Here is a 17,955-nt window from a genome sequence, read left to right on the forward strand (position 1 = left end):
GGTCTGCATATAAAAAGATGCAGGCCAAATGGCTCAGTACGTGGAATGTACGAGTATGTAAGCTAGAAAGCTAAACAACATAGGCTAGAAGAAAAACTAGAATAAATTGAATAACTTACCTCTTTTCAAACTTTCTCAACTCAAGGAATACCCAAAACTACTCAAACTTACTCAACTTCAGAAGATAGATACTGGACCTCAGAGACAGATACTTCAACTCAAAGATAGATACTCAACTCAAAGATAGATACTCAACTCAAGATAGATACTCAACTCAAGGATATATACTTAACTCAAGATATATACTTAACTCAAAGATACTTAACTCAAGGATACTCGACTCTTGAATAACTGAACTCAACCTGACTGACTTCTTTCAATATAAGGCAATTTAAAAACAAGTGCGATATAAAGAAAGACTGTTTAAACATGCTATAAACTCTGAGTGTATACAAGGATACAATAAGCCTGAGATGTATATAGAAATACAATTGAACTGATGTATATAAAATACAATAATTTCTGTGTATGAAAATACAATAACTGCTGTGGGAGTTTCTCTAACCGACAACCATCACATAAGAGCTATAGTGATGATACAACGATCGACCTCACGCTGCCAGAGCATCTTATACCCGGCCAAAGGTATAAGACCTGAACTGCCTAATGGATCCACTAGTCTAATCTGAAAAGGATTCATCTAAAAAGTATGATCCTTTTCTACCCATGGTGGCTAACATGGTTCTATGGGGGCTGTGGGTTCTTTGAACGCTCCCCCAATTCGGTGCTCGATACTACTCCCAAAAATGTACTGGCTCTTATGTTTTTAAAACATATTTCTTCCTGCTGATATGAGATAATTACTCAAAAACTAGCCCGAAGGCTTTTTGGAAATCTCAGTTTCCAACCTTGTTTAAATGTAAAAACATTTCTTTAAAACTTCTTTGGGAATACATAGTTCCCTAATAACTTTGAGAAAAGAACTCAACTTTAAACTCTTTACTTTACTTGAACTCTTGGCTTGATGTGAAACTCTTAACTTAACATGAAACTCTTAACTTTTGACTTGACTTGAAACTCAATACTTAACTTGGAACTTGAGCCTTAGAATGAAGTTAAAACGCTCAATGAAGACTCTTGGAAAACCTTAAAGACTTGCTTTGACTTACTTACTTCTAAGCTTGACTTCACTTGACTTGGAAACTAACTTCACTTGAATTGGAAACTAACTTCACTTGACTTGGAAACTAACTTCACTTGACTTGTAGTTTTACTTGACTTTTGGAAGTACCTTGGAGTGTTGGAAACAACTAGGAAACATAGGTATAATACCTAGGAACATGTATAAAAAAAGAAATGGTGAATGAAAGGGAAGGATTGGTGTCCTTGGCACTAGGAGAGGTGCAACAGCCCAACCCCTTTTTCCCCAAAAATCCGACTTTTTCCCCTTGTTTCTTTCCAATTCTAAAACCCTCTCAACCTCAAGGTTTCAGCAGCAACACTTAGAATCATAAAGACCCTTATTATACAATAGATTCAACTCAAAAATCACAGCCAGAAATCTGTACTAAATCAGCAAGAACTTCAACACAACACCACTACAACTTCAACAACCAATAAATCTTCTCTTGGAATTAAAAACGAGTTGGTGTGTGGGGGTATGAACCAACCAACACTAAGGATCATAAAATCCCTCAATATACAATAGGTCACAACTCAAATACACAGCCCAATCCTGTCCCACAACCAACAATAACTTCAACAACACAACTAACAACATCAACAACAACTAACAACTTCAACAACTTCAACAACAAATCCAATCTCTTCTCAAATCATAAAAACGAGCTTGGTATGTGGGGGGAAAGGATAAACCCACACTAAAGACTCACATACCTGATTAGGGATCACCCCCGACAAAAATTCACGACGATCCTTAGCTTCTTCTTCTCTTTCTCCTCTTCTTTTCCTCTTCTTTCTCTCTTATCTTCCAAGCCCTAACTCTCACTCTTACTCTCACTCTTTAAAATGGGACAAAAATGATCCAAACATCAGTCTAACACCTCAATATAACCCAAAGAAAAGATTAGGGAAAAGACCAAAATACCCTTAAAATTTTCGGACTAAACAAACTGCACTGTGCGACTGTGCGACTGTGCCAACAACCCAACTTCCAAAGGGCATAAGTCACTCATACGAACTCGGAATCAAGCAAACTCGGCGGCGTTGGAAAGATCATTCCAAGGGCTTTCCATACATAACTGGAAATTCGCCTAAATCATTTTGAGCTAGGAGATACGACTGCTCAAAGTTGACCAAAAACTCACCTTTTTTCCATAGCCAAATTTTCCAGATTCTTTCCAAAATGACTATTTCCAATTCAACTCTTCTTGGAACTCAATGTGCTACACCTAGGGACCTTAACTTAACACTCAAGAAATTTTTTATTCCTCGGTAAAATCCCACTCCACATGAAGGATGGCTCGAGTCTTAGTTCGAAAATTCTCTGGGGTGTTACAATCTTGTATTTCTTTATTTATTATTCGTTTGTTTATTATTGGTATTTTAGTCTTTCCTTTGGTGTATTTACAATCTATGATATGTTCTCTTTGACTTACTACATAATACTCTTATTTTTGTCGTTTAAACCAATTTCTTATTGTTGGTATTTTGAATATTTTTTTTACTCTTAGGTCTAATTCTTTTCCTTTTATTTGTTCAAATATACTATTATCAAATATTATTTTTGTTCTAAAGATTCTTCATCTTGATGATTTTCTTTAGTTATTATTCGTATATCTGTTTCAGTCATTTATATAGTATTCATTATCTGATTCTATTACTGAATTATTTTCCATTTCGTCTGTTTCGTTTTCTGATAATTCATATATACTATCTTCACTTTCTAATTCATAATCTACGTACTCTATTTGTGTATATTTTTCATTGTCCACCAGTATTTTTGATATTTGATTTTTCTTTGGATTCTTAGGTAATTTGCAATCTTTAGCTATGTGTTCTAATTTTCCACAATTATAACAAGTACATTCCGTTAGTTTTCTCTTTGGTCGATATGGTCTTTTGATTTTGTAGTTTTTTACGTAGTAGTTTCTCCTTGGTCTTTTATACTTATATTTTGATCTATATCTTTTATAGTTTCTTTTTTTATTTTTATAATACCTATCCGTACAACCAAATTTGGGTGTTTTTTTTTTTTTTTGCAACATGCTAGGTTTTTTACTAATATTTTTTTTTTATTTCTTGTTTATGTTTTTCACACAGTTCTATAAACCATCGTTGTAAGAATTTCATTCTAGCTCCTAAGGTATCTGTTAATCCGGCTTCATTCCAACTTTTTATTACTTTTGAATTAAAAGGTTCTGGTAATTTTGTAAAATATAATTTTCTTATTTCTTTACTCTCTTCTGTGCTATATGTTCCTTTATAATAGTATTCTCTAAATGCACATGTATATTCATCTATATAACACATATTACATATTGCTAATTTTGTCATTAGATTCCGGTTTATGATTTTTTTCTCTATTTTGTTCTTCTACTTCTGTTGTCATACTACTAAATTTATTTCTTATAGCTACTTCGTACTTATATAATATTTTCATAGTTGTAGTAGCTAATTCACTATTAGATTTTTTATTACTTCTCAGAGTTTTTAAACTTTCATCTGATAAATTTTGTAGCCATAATTTTACTGTTCCTATAAGTGTTCTTTCTATATATCCTGGTGTTTCTGTTATTCCTATTTTGTTATCTATTAATTGTTTTGATATATATCCCATCTATAATTGGATTATTTTATTTATATCTGCTACACAGTCTAAATCTAAAAAATTATGTTGTTCAGTTATTGGTTTGGGTGTCCATTTTTTATTCAATCTTTTATCCCATATAGTTTTTTCTTTATCATATTGTTCATAGTTTGTATTATAATATTTTAAATTTTTTGGGTTTTTAATTCCTGATGTACTAGGTTTTTCATCCATGTCTATGTCTCCTGTATTTACTTCTAAATTCTTTGTATTATTTATGTTTATTAAAAGTTCCGTATATGTTTCGCTTGTTTTCGAATGTTGTTCATCTAGATCATCGTCATTTATTTCATAAATTCTTATTTCAGGTAGATTATCTTGGTTATTTTCTTCTTTACTTCTAATTCATCTTCTAATTGCAATTTTTCTTTAAATTTAATTATCTCATTTGCTAATTTTTTTTTGTTCTTTTTCTTTTTGTTTAATTTTATACATTTCTTTTAACATTGTCAGCTCTTTTTCTAGTTCTATTATTTTAGTATTTTTTACTTCTTCTAATTGTTGTACTTCCTTTTTTGCCTATTGTTTTATTTTTTCAATTCCCGTTTTTCTATTTATTTCTTCATTTTCTTTTGTTATTATTATCATAGCAATTAAACTATCTTCTAATTTTACTGTTTCTTTTTCTAACATTAAACTTAGATTGTCACCTATTTCTTATATCTTCTTCCTAGATTAGAAAATATTATCTTTATTTTTAGTCCGTCATAGTTTTCATATATTTTTTCATCTATTGCGTATGCTTCTTTATTCATTTATAAATTGTGTTGTAGTTTATATTCTAAGTTTTCTATTTGTATTTGTAGATATAAAATAGTTTTTCTCTGTGCTACTATAGATTTTTTACAAATTCCTGCAAATATATTACTGTTAAGTCTCTTCGTATAATATCTCCGCTGGTGCTGTATAAAACTTTATATAAAATAAGTTTCCTTTGGTAAACTCTTTTATATGTGACGAATGCTTTGTGTAGTTCTGGTATTCCACTTATCTCTTCTCCATCGTATGTATATACGATATTTAATAGTCCATAATTGTAACATGTTCTTACTAATTGGCGTTACTTTTTTTATTGTGCGATTAACTTGTTATAACCTTGTAATTTTTGGGTTCAAGGCAAAACCCTAACAGAAACGACCCGATGAGTCATGCCCATTTTGACAGCATTAACTATCTATATCATAAAACTAGCCTATAAAAACAAAGAAAAAGACTTAGAGCCTGTTTGGATGGGCTTTTAAGCTGGTCAAACTGGTTTAAAAGCCAGTTTTTGACTTATTAGAGTGTTTGGCAATTATCAAAGTAACTTATTTTAAGCCAAAAGCTAAAAGCTAGGTGAGGGGAGCTTCTTTTTTTTTTTAACTTAAAAGCCCTTTTATGTTGACCAAGTATATTACCTTTTTGCCCTTAATTCTTTTATACAATTTCCAAATTGCCCATATTGAATTATTATTATTATTATTATAATTATAATTATAATTATAATTATTATAATTATTATTATTATATTACTATTATTATTATTATAATAATAATTATAATAATAATTATTATTATTACTATTACTATTATTATTATTAAATTATTATTATTATTATTATATTAATATTATAATTATTATTATTACTATTACTATTACTATTATTATTATTATTACTATTACTATTACTATTACTATAATTAATATTATTATAATAATAATAATTATTATTATTATTACTACTATTACTATTATTATTATTATTATTATTTTATTATTATTATTATTATTATATTATTATGTTTATTATTATTATAATAATAATTATTATTATAATTATAATTATTATTATTATTATTATTACTATTACTATTACTATTATTATTATTATTTTATTATTTTATTATTTTTTTATTTTTTTATTTTTTTTATTATTATTATATTATTATTATTACTATTACTATTACTATTACTATTATTATTATTATTGTATTATTTTATTATTTTATTATTTTATTATTTTATTATTAGTACTATTACTATTACTATTACTATTACTATTATTATTATTATTATTGTCATTTTTTTTTTAATTATTATTATTATTATTATTATTTCTGAAATATGAATTTATATTCCTCTTATAAGGTGGTAAAGAAATATGTGAATGATAGGAAAATATTATTACTTATGGATGTAAAACATAAATTAATTTTTTTTTAAGTATAAAAACCTTAAATTAATCAACTTTTTATCATGTTAACAGCTTAAAAGGTATTTTAGACATTTTGATAAAAAAAAAAAATGTTTACCAGCACTTATTTGCCAAACACATCAACAACTTTTTTTTCAACTGCAACACTTTTATCCAAACACATAACTACTTATTTTAAAAATAAGTTCCAGCACTTTAAAAAGTTACTTTTTTTAAGTCAATCCAAACGGGCTCTTAATCAATAAGGGGACTCCTAATACGCAGTGACAACAACAAAATTAAAACATGTAAAACACAACTCTCATTGGTGTTTCTATTTTCAGTCACGGTTTCCCTTTTTAGCCAAAGTTTAGATGCCGAATTTGTTTGTTGAAATAATCATAATTAGGTTTGAAATTAACATGTAAAACACAACTCTTACAGTATATTTTTTTTGAACCAAATGCATGCAGTAGCTAATCATAATTAGGTTTTATTTGTTGGCTTTGTTTTGTTTTTCCTGTCAAATAATTCAAGAATTTGAATGCTCTTTAATTAATTAATGTTTTTGTTGTGTGTTAAATTCCTCCTTTTGATTAATATTGACTCATCTTTAATTGAAATGGTTATTTCTTTCCAACTTGTTGCTGGTAAACTTGAGACATTAGTTTCTTAAGTTATAAATTTTCTAAGCCTAAAATTAATGTTATTGCCTCAACTTTAATTTAATTACTATTGTGAAGAAAGAGCGAATGAGGGATAAAATCAATTGTCCCTGTTTATTAAAATAATCTATCCAAATGATAAGATCTAACAAGAGCATTCATAATATACCGTCTTAATTAAGGTTGCAATTTTGCCTTTCCGATAAAGTCAATCAATAAAATGGTGAGGTCGCATTTACGTGTCTTGATATGTAATTGAAAGAAGATTAAATATGTGCTTCTTTAATGATGCTCGAATTTTTTTAGAAAAAAAACAGTAATAACAATGAAAAACAGGATAACTGAAACAAAAGAAATAATATTTAATATGAAAATCGAAGAATAATTTTACACAATTTTGGTAATAAATTGTCTTCCAACAAGGATGCGAAAGTGATTAAATATTAGGATAATGCTAAATGACTAGAATTTTAAAAAGTCTATAATATCCTTTATATTTTAAAATAAACTGATCTTTTTTCTATTTTTTAATTAAAAGGTATTAAAATTAAAAGCGTAAAAATATTCAAAAAGATAAAATAATATAGTGTAAAATATATTATTTTACCATTCTAACCAAATTCTGGCCAAATTTTCTGATCAAAAGGATTTTTCCTACATATTAACAAGACATCAGATTAGGAAACCCCATAAATAACTCGTGTAATTATCAATAAATACTAGAAAATGTATGTGTTCTTGAGATGATGACGGAATTTTTCTTGACCACAAACATCTATATATATATATATAATACTCCTTTTGTCTCAATTTATGTGACTTACTTTCCTTTTTAGTCAGTCCCAAAAACAATGACACATTTCTATATTAAGTAACAATTTAACTATAAAATATCTATTTTACCCTTAATGAAATGATTTACAGTCATACAAATTTCTATCATTCATTTTGGACTACAAGTTTTAAAAGTCTTCCTTTCTTTCTTAAACTACGTACCGATTCAAACTACCTCACATAAATTGGGATGGAGGGAGTAATAATTGTGAAATGGATGGACTCTTATTAATGCTCAAAGGCAAATACAATTTGTATTGTTACTTGCCGAATTGACAAACACACCATCTCCGATTCATCTCTATTTAACTCTCAATTCTCTATATTTGTAGAGTAAAATAGAGAATGCTCACTCCAACCTCTCTCTATATTACTTTCTATACTTCATTTATAGAGAGGTGAATAGTAGTTCTTCAACTCTCCATTTCATTTTTTGATTATTTTAATATTATTTCTATGATATCATTAATTAAGTCTTTATTATTTGTAATTATTTTCTAATGTAATATAACATCTAAAAATATATTATTGACAAGTTACTACTTTCATCCGAATTAATAATTTTTCAATTTTTGTTTTAAAAAAAATTAGGACTTTAAATATGTAATTTAAAATCATTTTAATATTATTTATATTATATAAGACTATTAATTAAGCTTATATTTGTAATTATTTTCTAAGTAATATAATATCTAAAAACATATTATTGATAAGTATACAACTTCCATCCCGAATTGACAATTTTTCTAATTTCATTTTTAAAAACTTTTTTTGTCACTTTAATATGTAATTTAAAATTATAATTATTTTTCTCTATGAAGAATACACAAAGTTTACACTGATAATTTCAATAATCTACTTTTATGTTATAGTGATTAAATTATTAAGCTACATTTTTTAATGGGTATGAAAATACTTGATGCAATAGTTCAAAATGGAATAGGAGAAGTAAAAATTAGTATAGGAAATAATTAGATACAAATGAAGTTGTTAATTTTAAACAATTTTTAGCTACAAATAAATAAAATAAGGACAAAAAATTACTCACTTTGAACTTCGTAATGCATTAATAGAGCATTTATGAGAAAAATATAATAGTCTTGAAAGTTGAATATCTATTTAAAATTTAAAATAACTTTTTCAATTTGATTGGAATTGTTCGTTTATATGTATTATATATAATATTTGTTGCAATTTATGTTAGGCAAAAGGGTCTGGTAGACCCCTGTACTTGTATGTATTTGTATTGTGAATACTTCTACTTAACCCTTTATCAACTAAACCCTTAAACTCAATCAAAAAAAATAAATTAAAACCCCTCCTACCATGTGTGTAGCTCACTCTTCTTTGAACAGATGACATGTCAAATCCATGTCATTAAAATTAATAATAATCATCATTTTCTTTACTAATTGTTATTTAAAAAAATTATTAACTAAATTTATTAAATAAAAAATAAAATAATAAGAATTTAATTTATTTCTTAAAGTAAATCAGGCTCCTCTGCCGCAATACCATTTTCCTTTCCTCTTCTCCGACCTTCACAGAACTAGCAATCGTAAGCGGCTAGTCCACCAGCTTCGGCCAGCAAACATTTTCGCCGCCGTAACTAGTTCCTCGAGTCATCTCCCGCCTCGTTCTCCCTTTCACTATTTTCCTTTCTTCACACCATTGACGACTCTCTGCGAACCACCAGAAATGGCGTCTCCTCTTCATCCTCTCGGCGTTCCAGCAAACTCCCTCGCCGCCTCTTATTCTGACGGAAAAGGGACCAGTATCACCTCCCATTCCAGCGAAAAAGGACCAGCGTCGCCTCTCTCCCTCTCACACCACTGCGAACCGGCGAGCACCACCATGAAACCAACGCCGCTCTCTCCCTCCACTGATAATCACCATGAAATTTGACGTCACGAAAGTGTCAATGCCAAGATCGGCTAAAGAAGATAACGATAGGGTGTGGAGAAGAAAGAAAAATGGGGTTGGGACTTGGGACAACGATGGGGTGGGGGTGGGGGTGGCTGAAAAAGAAGGTGGTGTGGGGAAGAAGATGGATTTTTTAAAAAAAAAATATTTTTTTATTTTTTTATAATTTTAATAATTTAAAATTTAAAATTTAAAATATCATGTTCACTTTTCTTAACAGGCGTGTAGTTACACTCTCTTGTCAACTCATCTATATTATTGCCACATAAGCATGGTCAATGGTCAGAGGGGTTTAATATGTTGTGTTTTATTGAGTATAAGGGTTCAGTTGACAAAATGTTAAGAAGAAGAGTCCACAATACAAACTCATACAAGTATAAGGGTCCACCAAACCCTTTTGCCTTTATGTTATTTAGAAATTTAGAATAAAATAATTTTTTATTAAATAAAGAATTTGATAAGAATAATTTTTATATTACATGAAGATTATATAGATTATAGGATGATTATTTGAAATAGAAAGATAAAGGCCCAAACATATATGTAGACCCTTAAACTTGTCCCTAAATTTCATTTTGGCGCTCCAATTCAACCTTGTTCCATTTTAACCCTTGAACTCCAATTTTTATATTCCATTTTGGCACATAAAAATTGGATTACCATTTTGCACTAAAAGTGGGAAGCTTCAAATTAAAGTGCAAAGTTGGATTACCATTTTACCCCTACACTAAATAAAAATATTATAAATTGTATATATTAATTAATTATTAATTATTAATCCGACTCAAAAGTTAATTTTTTATTTATCAATTATGAGTTATGTCTCTTCAATGGCTCAATCTCAATTTTCAGCAACCATACAACTTTAGCTATTTAAATCGTACTCCCTCCGTTCCATTTTATATGTCATCCATTTCTATAAATAGTTGGACCACAATACTTGTGATTTTATAAAATTTATGCATAAATTACCATATTTTGCCTATTATACTTGATAGAATAGTTAATTAATCTTGTCATTTATTAATAAAGTTGATTTAAGAAAACATTAAATAAGGGTAGAAGGGTAAAGTTACATCATTTCTTAATGCAAGTGCAAAGTAAAAAAGGTGACATATAAAATGGGACGGAGGGAGTATATTATTTTATGTTTTCAAAGCATTTAGTTAGTTTTCCGTATTAAATTAAATTTTTTCAGTTTTCTAATCATTTAAATAATTGAATGGTATAACTAATGCATAGACTCTTCAGTTTTGGAATATGAATAGTTATAATTTTCATTTCCTATATATGTATTGTAAATTAATTATCATTTTTTACTTCTAATCTTTTTTATAGTTTTCTCTTGTATTTGCTTTGTCTTTGCTAATTACTAATTTTTATTTATTTTTCTTTGCTTTAGATCTTATCTTGCAATTGTGAACTCTTCCCTTCTCCATCGCATCATCAGGTACATAATAGATATGATAGTCATATCATTGGAATTATGCTTAGTCATGAAGAAGGTAAACATACATTAGGCCAATTCACTAGAAATCTTTTTAGTTTCTTAAGATGTGTCTCATTAGGAAATATAGAGAACTTGTATTGTTTGAGATCCATAAATTAGTAGTAAATACTAGAATGAAATGGATCCAAATAGAGTGAAATGAATAGTGAGAATGCATATGCCGACTCGAAGATGCATGTAATTGAGGTATGGTTGTAATGGGATTAAAAAGAGTAATAGAAGTAGATGGATCGTTGTAGCCGATAAGTAACTGGTAACAAACTGATATACAAATATTAGGAAGGGAACATGTTTTCTGAGAAACAATTTGGGTATGTAAAAAATCATTCTTTTTATATTTCAAATCACATTTTTCTTTTCCTGACAAATAGATAAATTGCAGATGGATGAAAGAAGCTTTCGAATCCAATGGAGCTCAAATAATTTCTCCCCAACCATCAAGTTCTACTGAAGTTGCTTAGTCTCCGGTGATATCTACCGTTAAATGTTACATTTATATAACATTATGATTAAAGTCTTAAGAAGGATGCGTATATTATTTTTTTCTTCTATGTTTATTTTTCTATATTTCTCTATTAGACTTCTTTAATTTAATTTTTTAAAAGTAAAATTGTTATCATAACATTTATTTGTGATTGTTGCATTTTAGTACTCATTACAAATTACACTCATGTTTTCATTGAATTTTAATCGTCCTAACGAATTTATAAAATATTGCATAGGACACAAGCGCAACGTAGTGTCCAGAAACTAGTAATATAATATTGAGGAAAGAGAAAAAGGATTCTTCTTTAAAAAGTAAAATAGAGAATTGCGTTGGAGTTGATTGTCTGAAAAAATAGAGAACTCTATATTTGAAGAGTAAAATAGAGAATAGGGTTGGAGATGAGAATTAAAACTAGAATTAGTACAAGGCAATTTATGTGTCCCCTAATAACTTGATGAAGAATTCGTTGATGAAGATGTCATAGTTGAAGAATTAGTACAAACCATTGATGAACTCATGGTTCAGAAGGAGGCTATATAACTCGGCAAAAGTAACAGGTTGAGATCCCGCCAATAAGGTGGTAATAATATCTTTAAATTCTGAACCCGACCCCTTGAATATGCATATGTTCTGGTTTGCAAGGCATAAAGGACGTCCAATAGAGGTTAACTCACCCAAAATCAATTTTGCCTTGTCTAGATATTGTGTGACAGTTGGATCATCCTGCTTTAGGTTTTGAAGCTGCATATGAACGGATTCTAGTGTTGGAGGGAAAAATAGTGAAGCCTCAAGGCGTCCCAAACTTCTTTCGTCCCAAGATATTTGTTAAATTTGCATCTTTAACAAATATAAGGAGTCATTTGGTAGAGTGTATGTATTATAAGAGTCGTTTGGTAATTGGGTTAGAGTTATACATGTATTAGTAATGTAGGGATTAGTATTAGTAATGTATTAGTTATATAAGTTTCTAAATTGTCAACCACACGTCATATTAATTTTACAAACAAAAAATTTATTTCCTATCTACCTATCAAGCGTTGTATAAGTAATACAAATATTAATACATGAATAATGTATTTCTTATCCAGCTATCAAACGACCCCTTAACAGAATTATAAGATGTATTAATTATATTGTTGGGATTAATTATCCTGGGATTATTTTCTTATCCAATGTTTGGCTTGGTGATTCAAATGCCAGTTCCATCTTAAACCATTCTTATCGATATATTATTAACCCTTATATTGCTAATATCATTGGTGTTATGTATAAGAATAGTACTAAATAAGGTGTATACATGTATTATTTTCTCTAATACATCCTACCGAACAGCCTCTAACAGTATTAGACAATGGTTTTCTGCACAAGATCTCAATAAGAATTGCTAAACTACATATTCAAAATGCTTTGAACCAATACAGTTGCTATTATTTACACTTTGGTAACTTCATGGATTGCACTTGCCAAGTAGTCTACATTGCTGCTTGTTACCCCTGCCATGCTGCCATATGACAATATTGCATCAGCCATGTCAATTGCAAAAAGCATGAAAAAAAGAAGAAATTTGAGAATCCTTTGGTTCTTTCTGTTTTCTTTCTTAAGTTTCTTGTGAAAAACAACTAAATCGATATACGATGGAGCAAGCTTTGTGGTAATTTAAAAACAAATACTCTATTGTAACTCTAACATGAAGTATTTTTAGAGAAATGGATTTGAGGGACACGAAGAGAGATACATGCAACGGAAAAAATACCCTCCACTCTTGCTTGCTGAACAAATGAGGGAAATACCAACAAATTCATTATTCTCATGTTATTATTGATATCACCTTTATTATCATAATGTCATCAGCATCGCGTATCTAGGTATCAGTACTGAAATTGAAGAAATCTTAGTGAGTTATAAGTACCTGATGCGCCCATCGTTAGTCATGTATATATGGAAATCCCTCTGCAATTGGTTAACTTCCTCAGGGGATAAACCAGAGAAGTAAAACATTCCAACCTGAAGTTTTGACAATTAGCAGCTGCATTTAATATGCAATTGTGCAAAAACTTGAGAATTGTTACCTGCTTCGTTATATGTTCCCAGCTCGAAGATGAGTTCAACTCCTCAAGTGTTTGACGTAATGTGATTCTCATACTGATTAAGCGATCCACCATGACCTTTATGTGAAAATATATAATTGGTACGTTCGTAAGGAAATGGAATGGTAAGAAAGTAGTACTCACTACTCATACATAATGGTTACATTAATTACCTTAACTTCCTCTTCCCAAAGTGCCTTTAAATCAGCATCATTCAAGATTGTTGACACTAATAATGGGCCATGAACCGGTGAGCTACTGTACATTGCCCTGACAATTTGCTGCAACTGGCTCTTGATTGCTGTGGCTTGCTTATCATCCCTGGAGACAATACTGGTTTCCAAAAAGAAAACGAGAGGACGGGAAGTTTCAGAGCTGGAGACAAATCAAGAAATCATAAAGAACCAAATACTTTGTGGTCATTTTGTGGACTACTAATCACTAAAGTGGACTCAGGATTACTAAAAATGAACAAGTTGAAATTACTCCGTTTATGGATCTATACCGTTTATGTTTTCTGTTCGTTCAATGGATTGAGTGAATAGTCTTAACTAATTAAAGTATAGTATTATTTCGGCATTGTTCAAAATGAGGAGTTGCAGAACACTGTAACTTGAAGTTTTTCTACCTGACACAACCTACTCGGTGTTCATACAAGCCCATGTTTTTGGAAAAAGATTGGGCACAGCCCAATAGATGTCCATCTTCTAGAAATATTCGAATAGCAGTGGCATCTCTCTCAACATCTCCGCTAGCAATTCCTTGATAAGCCATATCAAAAAAAGGAAAATGATTCTTGATCTGAAAACATTTTTCACAAACATAGTGCATAAGAAGTTATCTAAACGCATAAGTAGGAGGAAAAAAAAGTATCAAGTTATGCCACTAACCTTAAATATGTGTGAGATTTCTTTCCACTGCTCATAGTTGGGGTCGACACCAGTTGGGTTGTGAGCGCAAGGATGAAGTAAGAAAAAGGAACGATCTGGAGCGTTCTGTGAGATTATCAAATGAATAGGGCCAGGTAACGTAATCGAAACTCCAAAAGAAGAAAGTTAACTGAACAAGAGTTCGCCTTGCAAACATTGTAACCACATACAAAAATACCGCGAATTAAAATGAATCATCATCACATGGCAGAGTTTAGTGCTGGCCTCTAAATAGCTCAGCAACATAAGGCATCTTTTACAAAGGCTCACAATCTCATACGTAAGGATGTAAGATTTGGCGATGAAGTTGAAGCAAGAATTTCGCAACACAATTAGAGAAAATTCACCAAACCTTGATATCATTCACGAGGGCTTGGAATTGCAATCCTTTTGTATCAGGATCATAATAGTGGTAGGTTCTTGTACAAACTTGAGAATCCCTCCAAATGTCGTGGTGGCTTCAAAAGAGGACACATTTCAATCATAGTACTAATTAATAATGGCATGGCATGGCATGAAAAAGAAGTATAAATGTGAGAAACATTTACTTGGACCAAGTTGGCATTGGTAGAAACATTTGTGAGTTAGGATAGAAGCGCCTTTGGAATTCCGCAAACAGCCGGCACGCACCGGTCCCAGAAAGAGCTGGAACACCAGCAAACCTGCCTTCTCTAACAACACTAGAGTCATTTCCATAAGCCAATTTAATACAGTCCTGCACAAACTTTGATTTTGTTGTTGCTTTTGTTGATTCCCTGCCAAGAGAAAAGCAACGGTTATGGTTGCAATGAAATATGATGAACCTAGAAAATATTCCTAATACATAAACAGTTGGCAAGTAAGCACTCCAACGACTTTGAGAGTGCACATCTAGACACCTCGACTTGGTGTCTGGAATGACTGGTGTACCAACAATATATCTAAAGTACTTAGGGGCCGTTTGGTTACTGGTTAGAGTTATGCAGGTATTAGTTATACATGGTTTAGTTATGCAGGTATTAGTTATGCAGGGTTTAGTTATGCAGGTATTAATTATGCAGGGTTTAGTTACGCAGGGTTTAGTTATGCAGGTATTAGTTATGCAGGGTTTAATTATGCGGGTATTAGCTATGTGGATATTAGTTATGTAGGTATTATTTAGTTATGTAGAGATTACAATACATGAATTATTAACTATTATATTAAACTTGTAGTAAATTATTAATATATATTATTTACAAAATAATAATACATGTTAATAAAATGTGGAATATATTGAATAATATACAATACTAATATATTTTTTTTTTTTTAATCAACATTGGACCATGTCTATTTATTCATCAAATAAAAATGTGTCCAAACAAGGTCCAAGAGTGACCAAGTCGGTCAACAAAATAGACAAAACAAAAACAACTAGAAATAATCTAATTTGGAAACAAAAAAATCCTAAACTGATAGAACAACTCCAGCATAATGCTAATATTTGATTAGCATATGTACCGTCAAAAAATATACAATCAAATCTCTAATATTAAAAAAATATTTATATTTGCATAATAAATAAAAACGGTAAATATAAAAAAAAATGAAAATAGTCTATATATAAAAAGAAATAAAAATAACAAACGTAGATAGGAAAACAGTAAAGTTTCCAATTAAATAAAATAAAATAAATTAAAAGAAATGAAAATGATCTATATATAAAAAGAAATAAAAACAACAAACGTATATAGGAAACAGTAAAGTTTCCAATTAAAAAATAAAAAATAAATTAATAGGGTAAATATGTAATCTATCATTTTAATACATGTATAACTAATACCCACATAACTTATTCCACCTTCTACCCTGCATAACTTTATACATAGATTCCCTCATAAGTTACGTTGGTATTAATTATGTAGGACTACAAAAATGCAACCAAACACCGTATAAATTAATACATGAATAACTTTTATACAACATTTAAATTCTTACCAACCAAACGTGGTATAAGTTATGATGACTTTTATACCTAATACAAAACTTCTACCAAACACAGTAAAGCTAATGCAACTTTTTATACATGAATAAGAGGTCTCTTATACAGTAACCAAACGACCCCTTAATTACCTATTAGTGAAAGAACATTGTCCAACCATCAATAACAACAATAATGAGACAAATTCGAGTAATTAGATAAGGAAATTCTGAAAAATATGATTGATCAAATCCAACATGAGCTTAGAGTACACTCATTAAACCAAAATAATTATTCAATCATAGGGGAAAAAAGAGGAAACATCAGCCCTTAAATATAACACCAGTTTATGCAAACAATAAAGGTAAAAATACACTTAAACTATCACTTTTTCGTGAATTTCATACCTCAACTATTCATTGTTCTCTTTACCTAACTAACCTATCACTCCATTTATATTAAAACATATCTTGATTCTGAATTAGCCAAAGATTTTATCATTAACTCGAATCAAGAAAAAAAGAAAAACAGATGCTACTTACAAGATTTCACAGCCAGAAATCTTTTCAGCAGCTCTTCTAACACACTCAAGAGTTACTGGTTTTCCTTTATCATCTCTGTAAGCTCCCTATTTATAAGAAGTTGTAACAAAATAAAATTACCATCAATCAATCAAGAAAAAAATTACCATCTCGGTTTCAATTTGTTTGTATTACTTTTATTTTTAGTCTGTTTTAAAAAAAAAACAATTTGTTTTCTTTTTTGACAATTCTTAATTCTAACTTTGTAATAAAAAAATAAAGGACATATGGTACATTCAAAAGTTCATTTAGTTTCTTAAATTATGAGTCAAATCAAAATCAGACAAATAAATTGAGACGAGAGAACAGTACCACACCAAGATTGAGCTTGAGAGGAGTTGGGTCAGAAAGAAAAGCCTGAGTGACACTGGTGATTGGATCTTTAGGAGCTGGCTGTACATGGTCCCACCATCCCATATTGTTTTTCCTATTTGTTGCTACTGAGGTAGACAACCATCTAACATGTCTACTCCACATGTTCATCTTTCTTGCTCTCTTCTGTTCTGTTTTTTTGCTTGTATTGTAAAATTAGGAAAAGGGTATGTGAATCTCTTTCTTGAGAGGAAAAATGAAGTTAAAATAGTAGTAGTTGTTGATTGGAATATAAAGGGAAGAAGACATTGAGATTTGAGAACTCTGTTTTGGTAGTGGTAGTTACAGATTCCAATGGGCTGCTGTCTTCTCCCAATTTCTACATTTTTCCAATGGTACAATCCGTTTTGTATGATGTATAAGGTATAATAATTTTATTATGAAATATAAAATTATTTATATTAGGGAAAAAATCTGAAATATATCCGAACTTTGATCGAAATTGTTGTAACAATATCGAACTTTGGAAATTACCTTTTACCCCCCTATACTATTTAATAATGTATTTTAAAGGTATATATGTGTCCACGTGGACATCATAAATATTGTATTATTATAAATAGTAACGTGTCCACGTGGGCACATATACACCTTTAAAATACACTATTAAATAGTGCAGGGG

General features: G+C 29.8%; 2 protein-coding genes across 2 annotated transcripts in view; one reads left to right on the forward strand and one right to left on the reverse strand.

Moving 5' to 3' along the window:
• Positions 1 to 17,955, forward strand: part of LOC125839970 (non-specific lipid-transfer protein 2-like) — a 554,062-nt gene that overhangs the window by 481,137 nt on the left and 54,970 nt on the right. The gene's annotated exons all lie outside the window — the stretch shown is intronic.
• On the reverse strand, positions 12,698 to 17,640 carry LOC125839945 (aspartate aminotransferase, mitochondrial-like). Its single transcript, XM_049518906.1, has 10 exons — positions 17,274 to 17,640; positions 16,923 to 17,008; positions 14,987 to 15,193; positions 14,791 to 14,896; positions 14,400 to 14,504; positions 14,138 to 14,310; positions 13,683 to 13,842; positions 13,492 to 13,587; positions 13,332 to 13,426; positions 12,698 to 12,923 (listed from the first exon to the last, which is right to left on the reverse strand). The coding sequence occupies exons 1-10, from the start codon at positions 17,442 to 17,444 to the stop codon at positions 12,854 to 12,856; spliced, it is 1,269 nt and encodes a 422-aa protein (XP_049374863.1). The 5' UTR covers positions 17,445 to 17,640; the 3' UTR covers positions 12,698 to 12,853.

This window comes from Solanum verrucosum, unplaced genomic scaffold, assembly GCF_900185275.1.
Source record: "Solanum verrucosum unplaced genomic scaffold, falcon-dt-bn FXZP01000177.1, whole genome shotgun sequence".
Lineage (NCBI taxonomy): Eukaryota > Viridiplantae > Streptophyta > Magnoliopsida > Solanales > Solanaceae > Solanum > Solanum verrucosum.

Excerpts from the sequence above, each read along its gene's own strand:
- LOC125839945 (XM_049518906.1), bottom strand. The coding sequence starts at position 17,444 with ATGAACATGTGGAGTAGACATGTTAGATGGTTGTCTACCTCAGTAGCA. Across the intron at positions 14,311-14,399 it reads AAATCTCACACATATTTAAG|ATCAAGAATCATTTTCCTTT; the intron begins GTTAGTGGCATA and ends AAATGTTTTCAG. Across the intron at positions 13,843-14,137 it reads CACCGAGTAGGTTGTGTCAG|TATTGTCTCCAGGGATGATA; the intron begins GTAGAAAAACTT and ends TTTGGAAACCAG.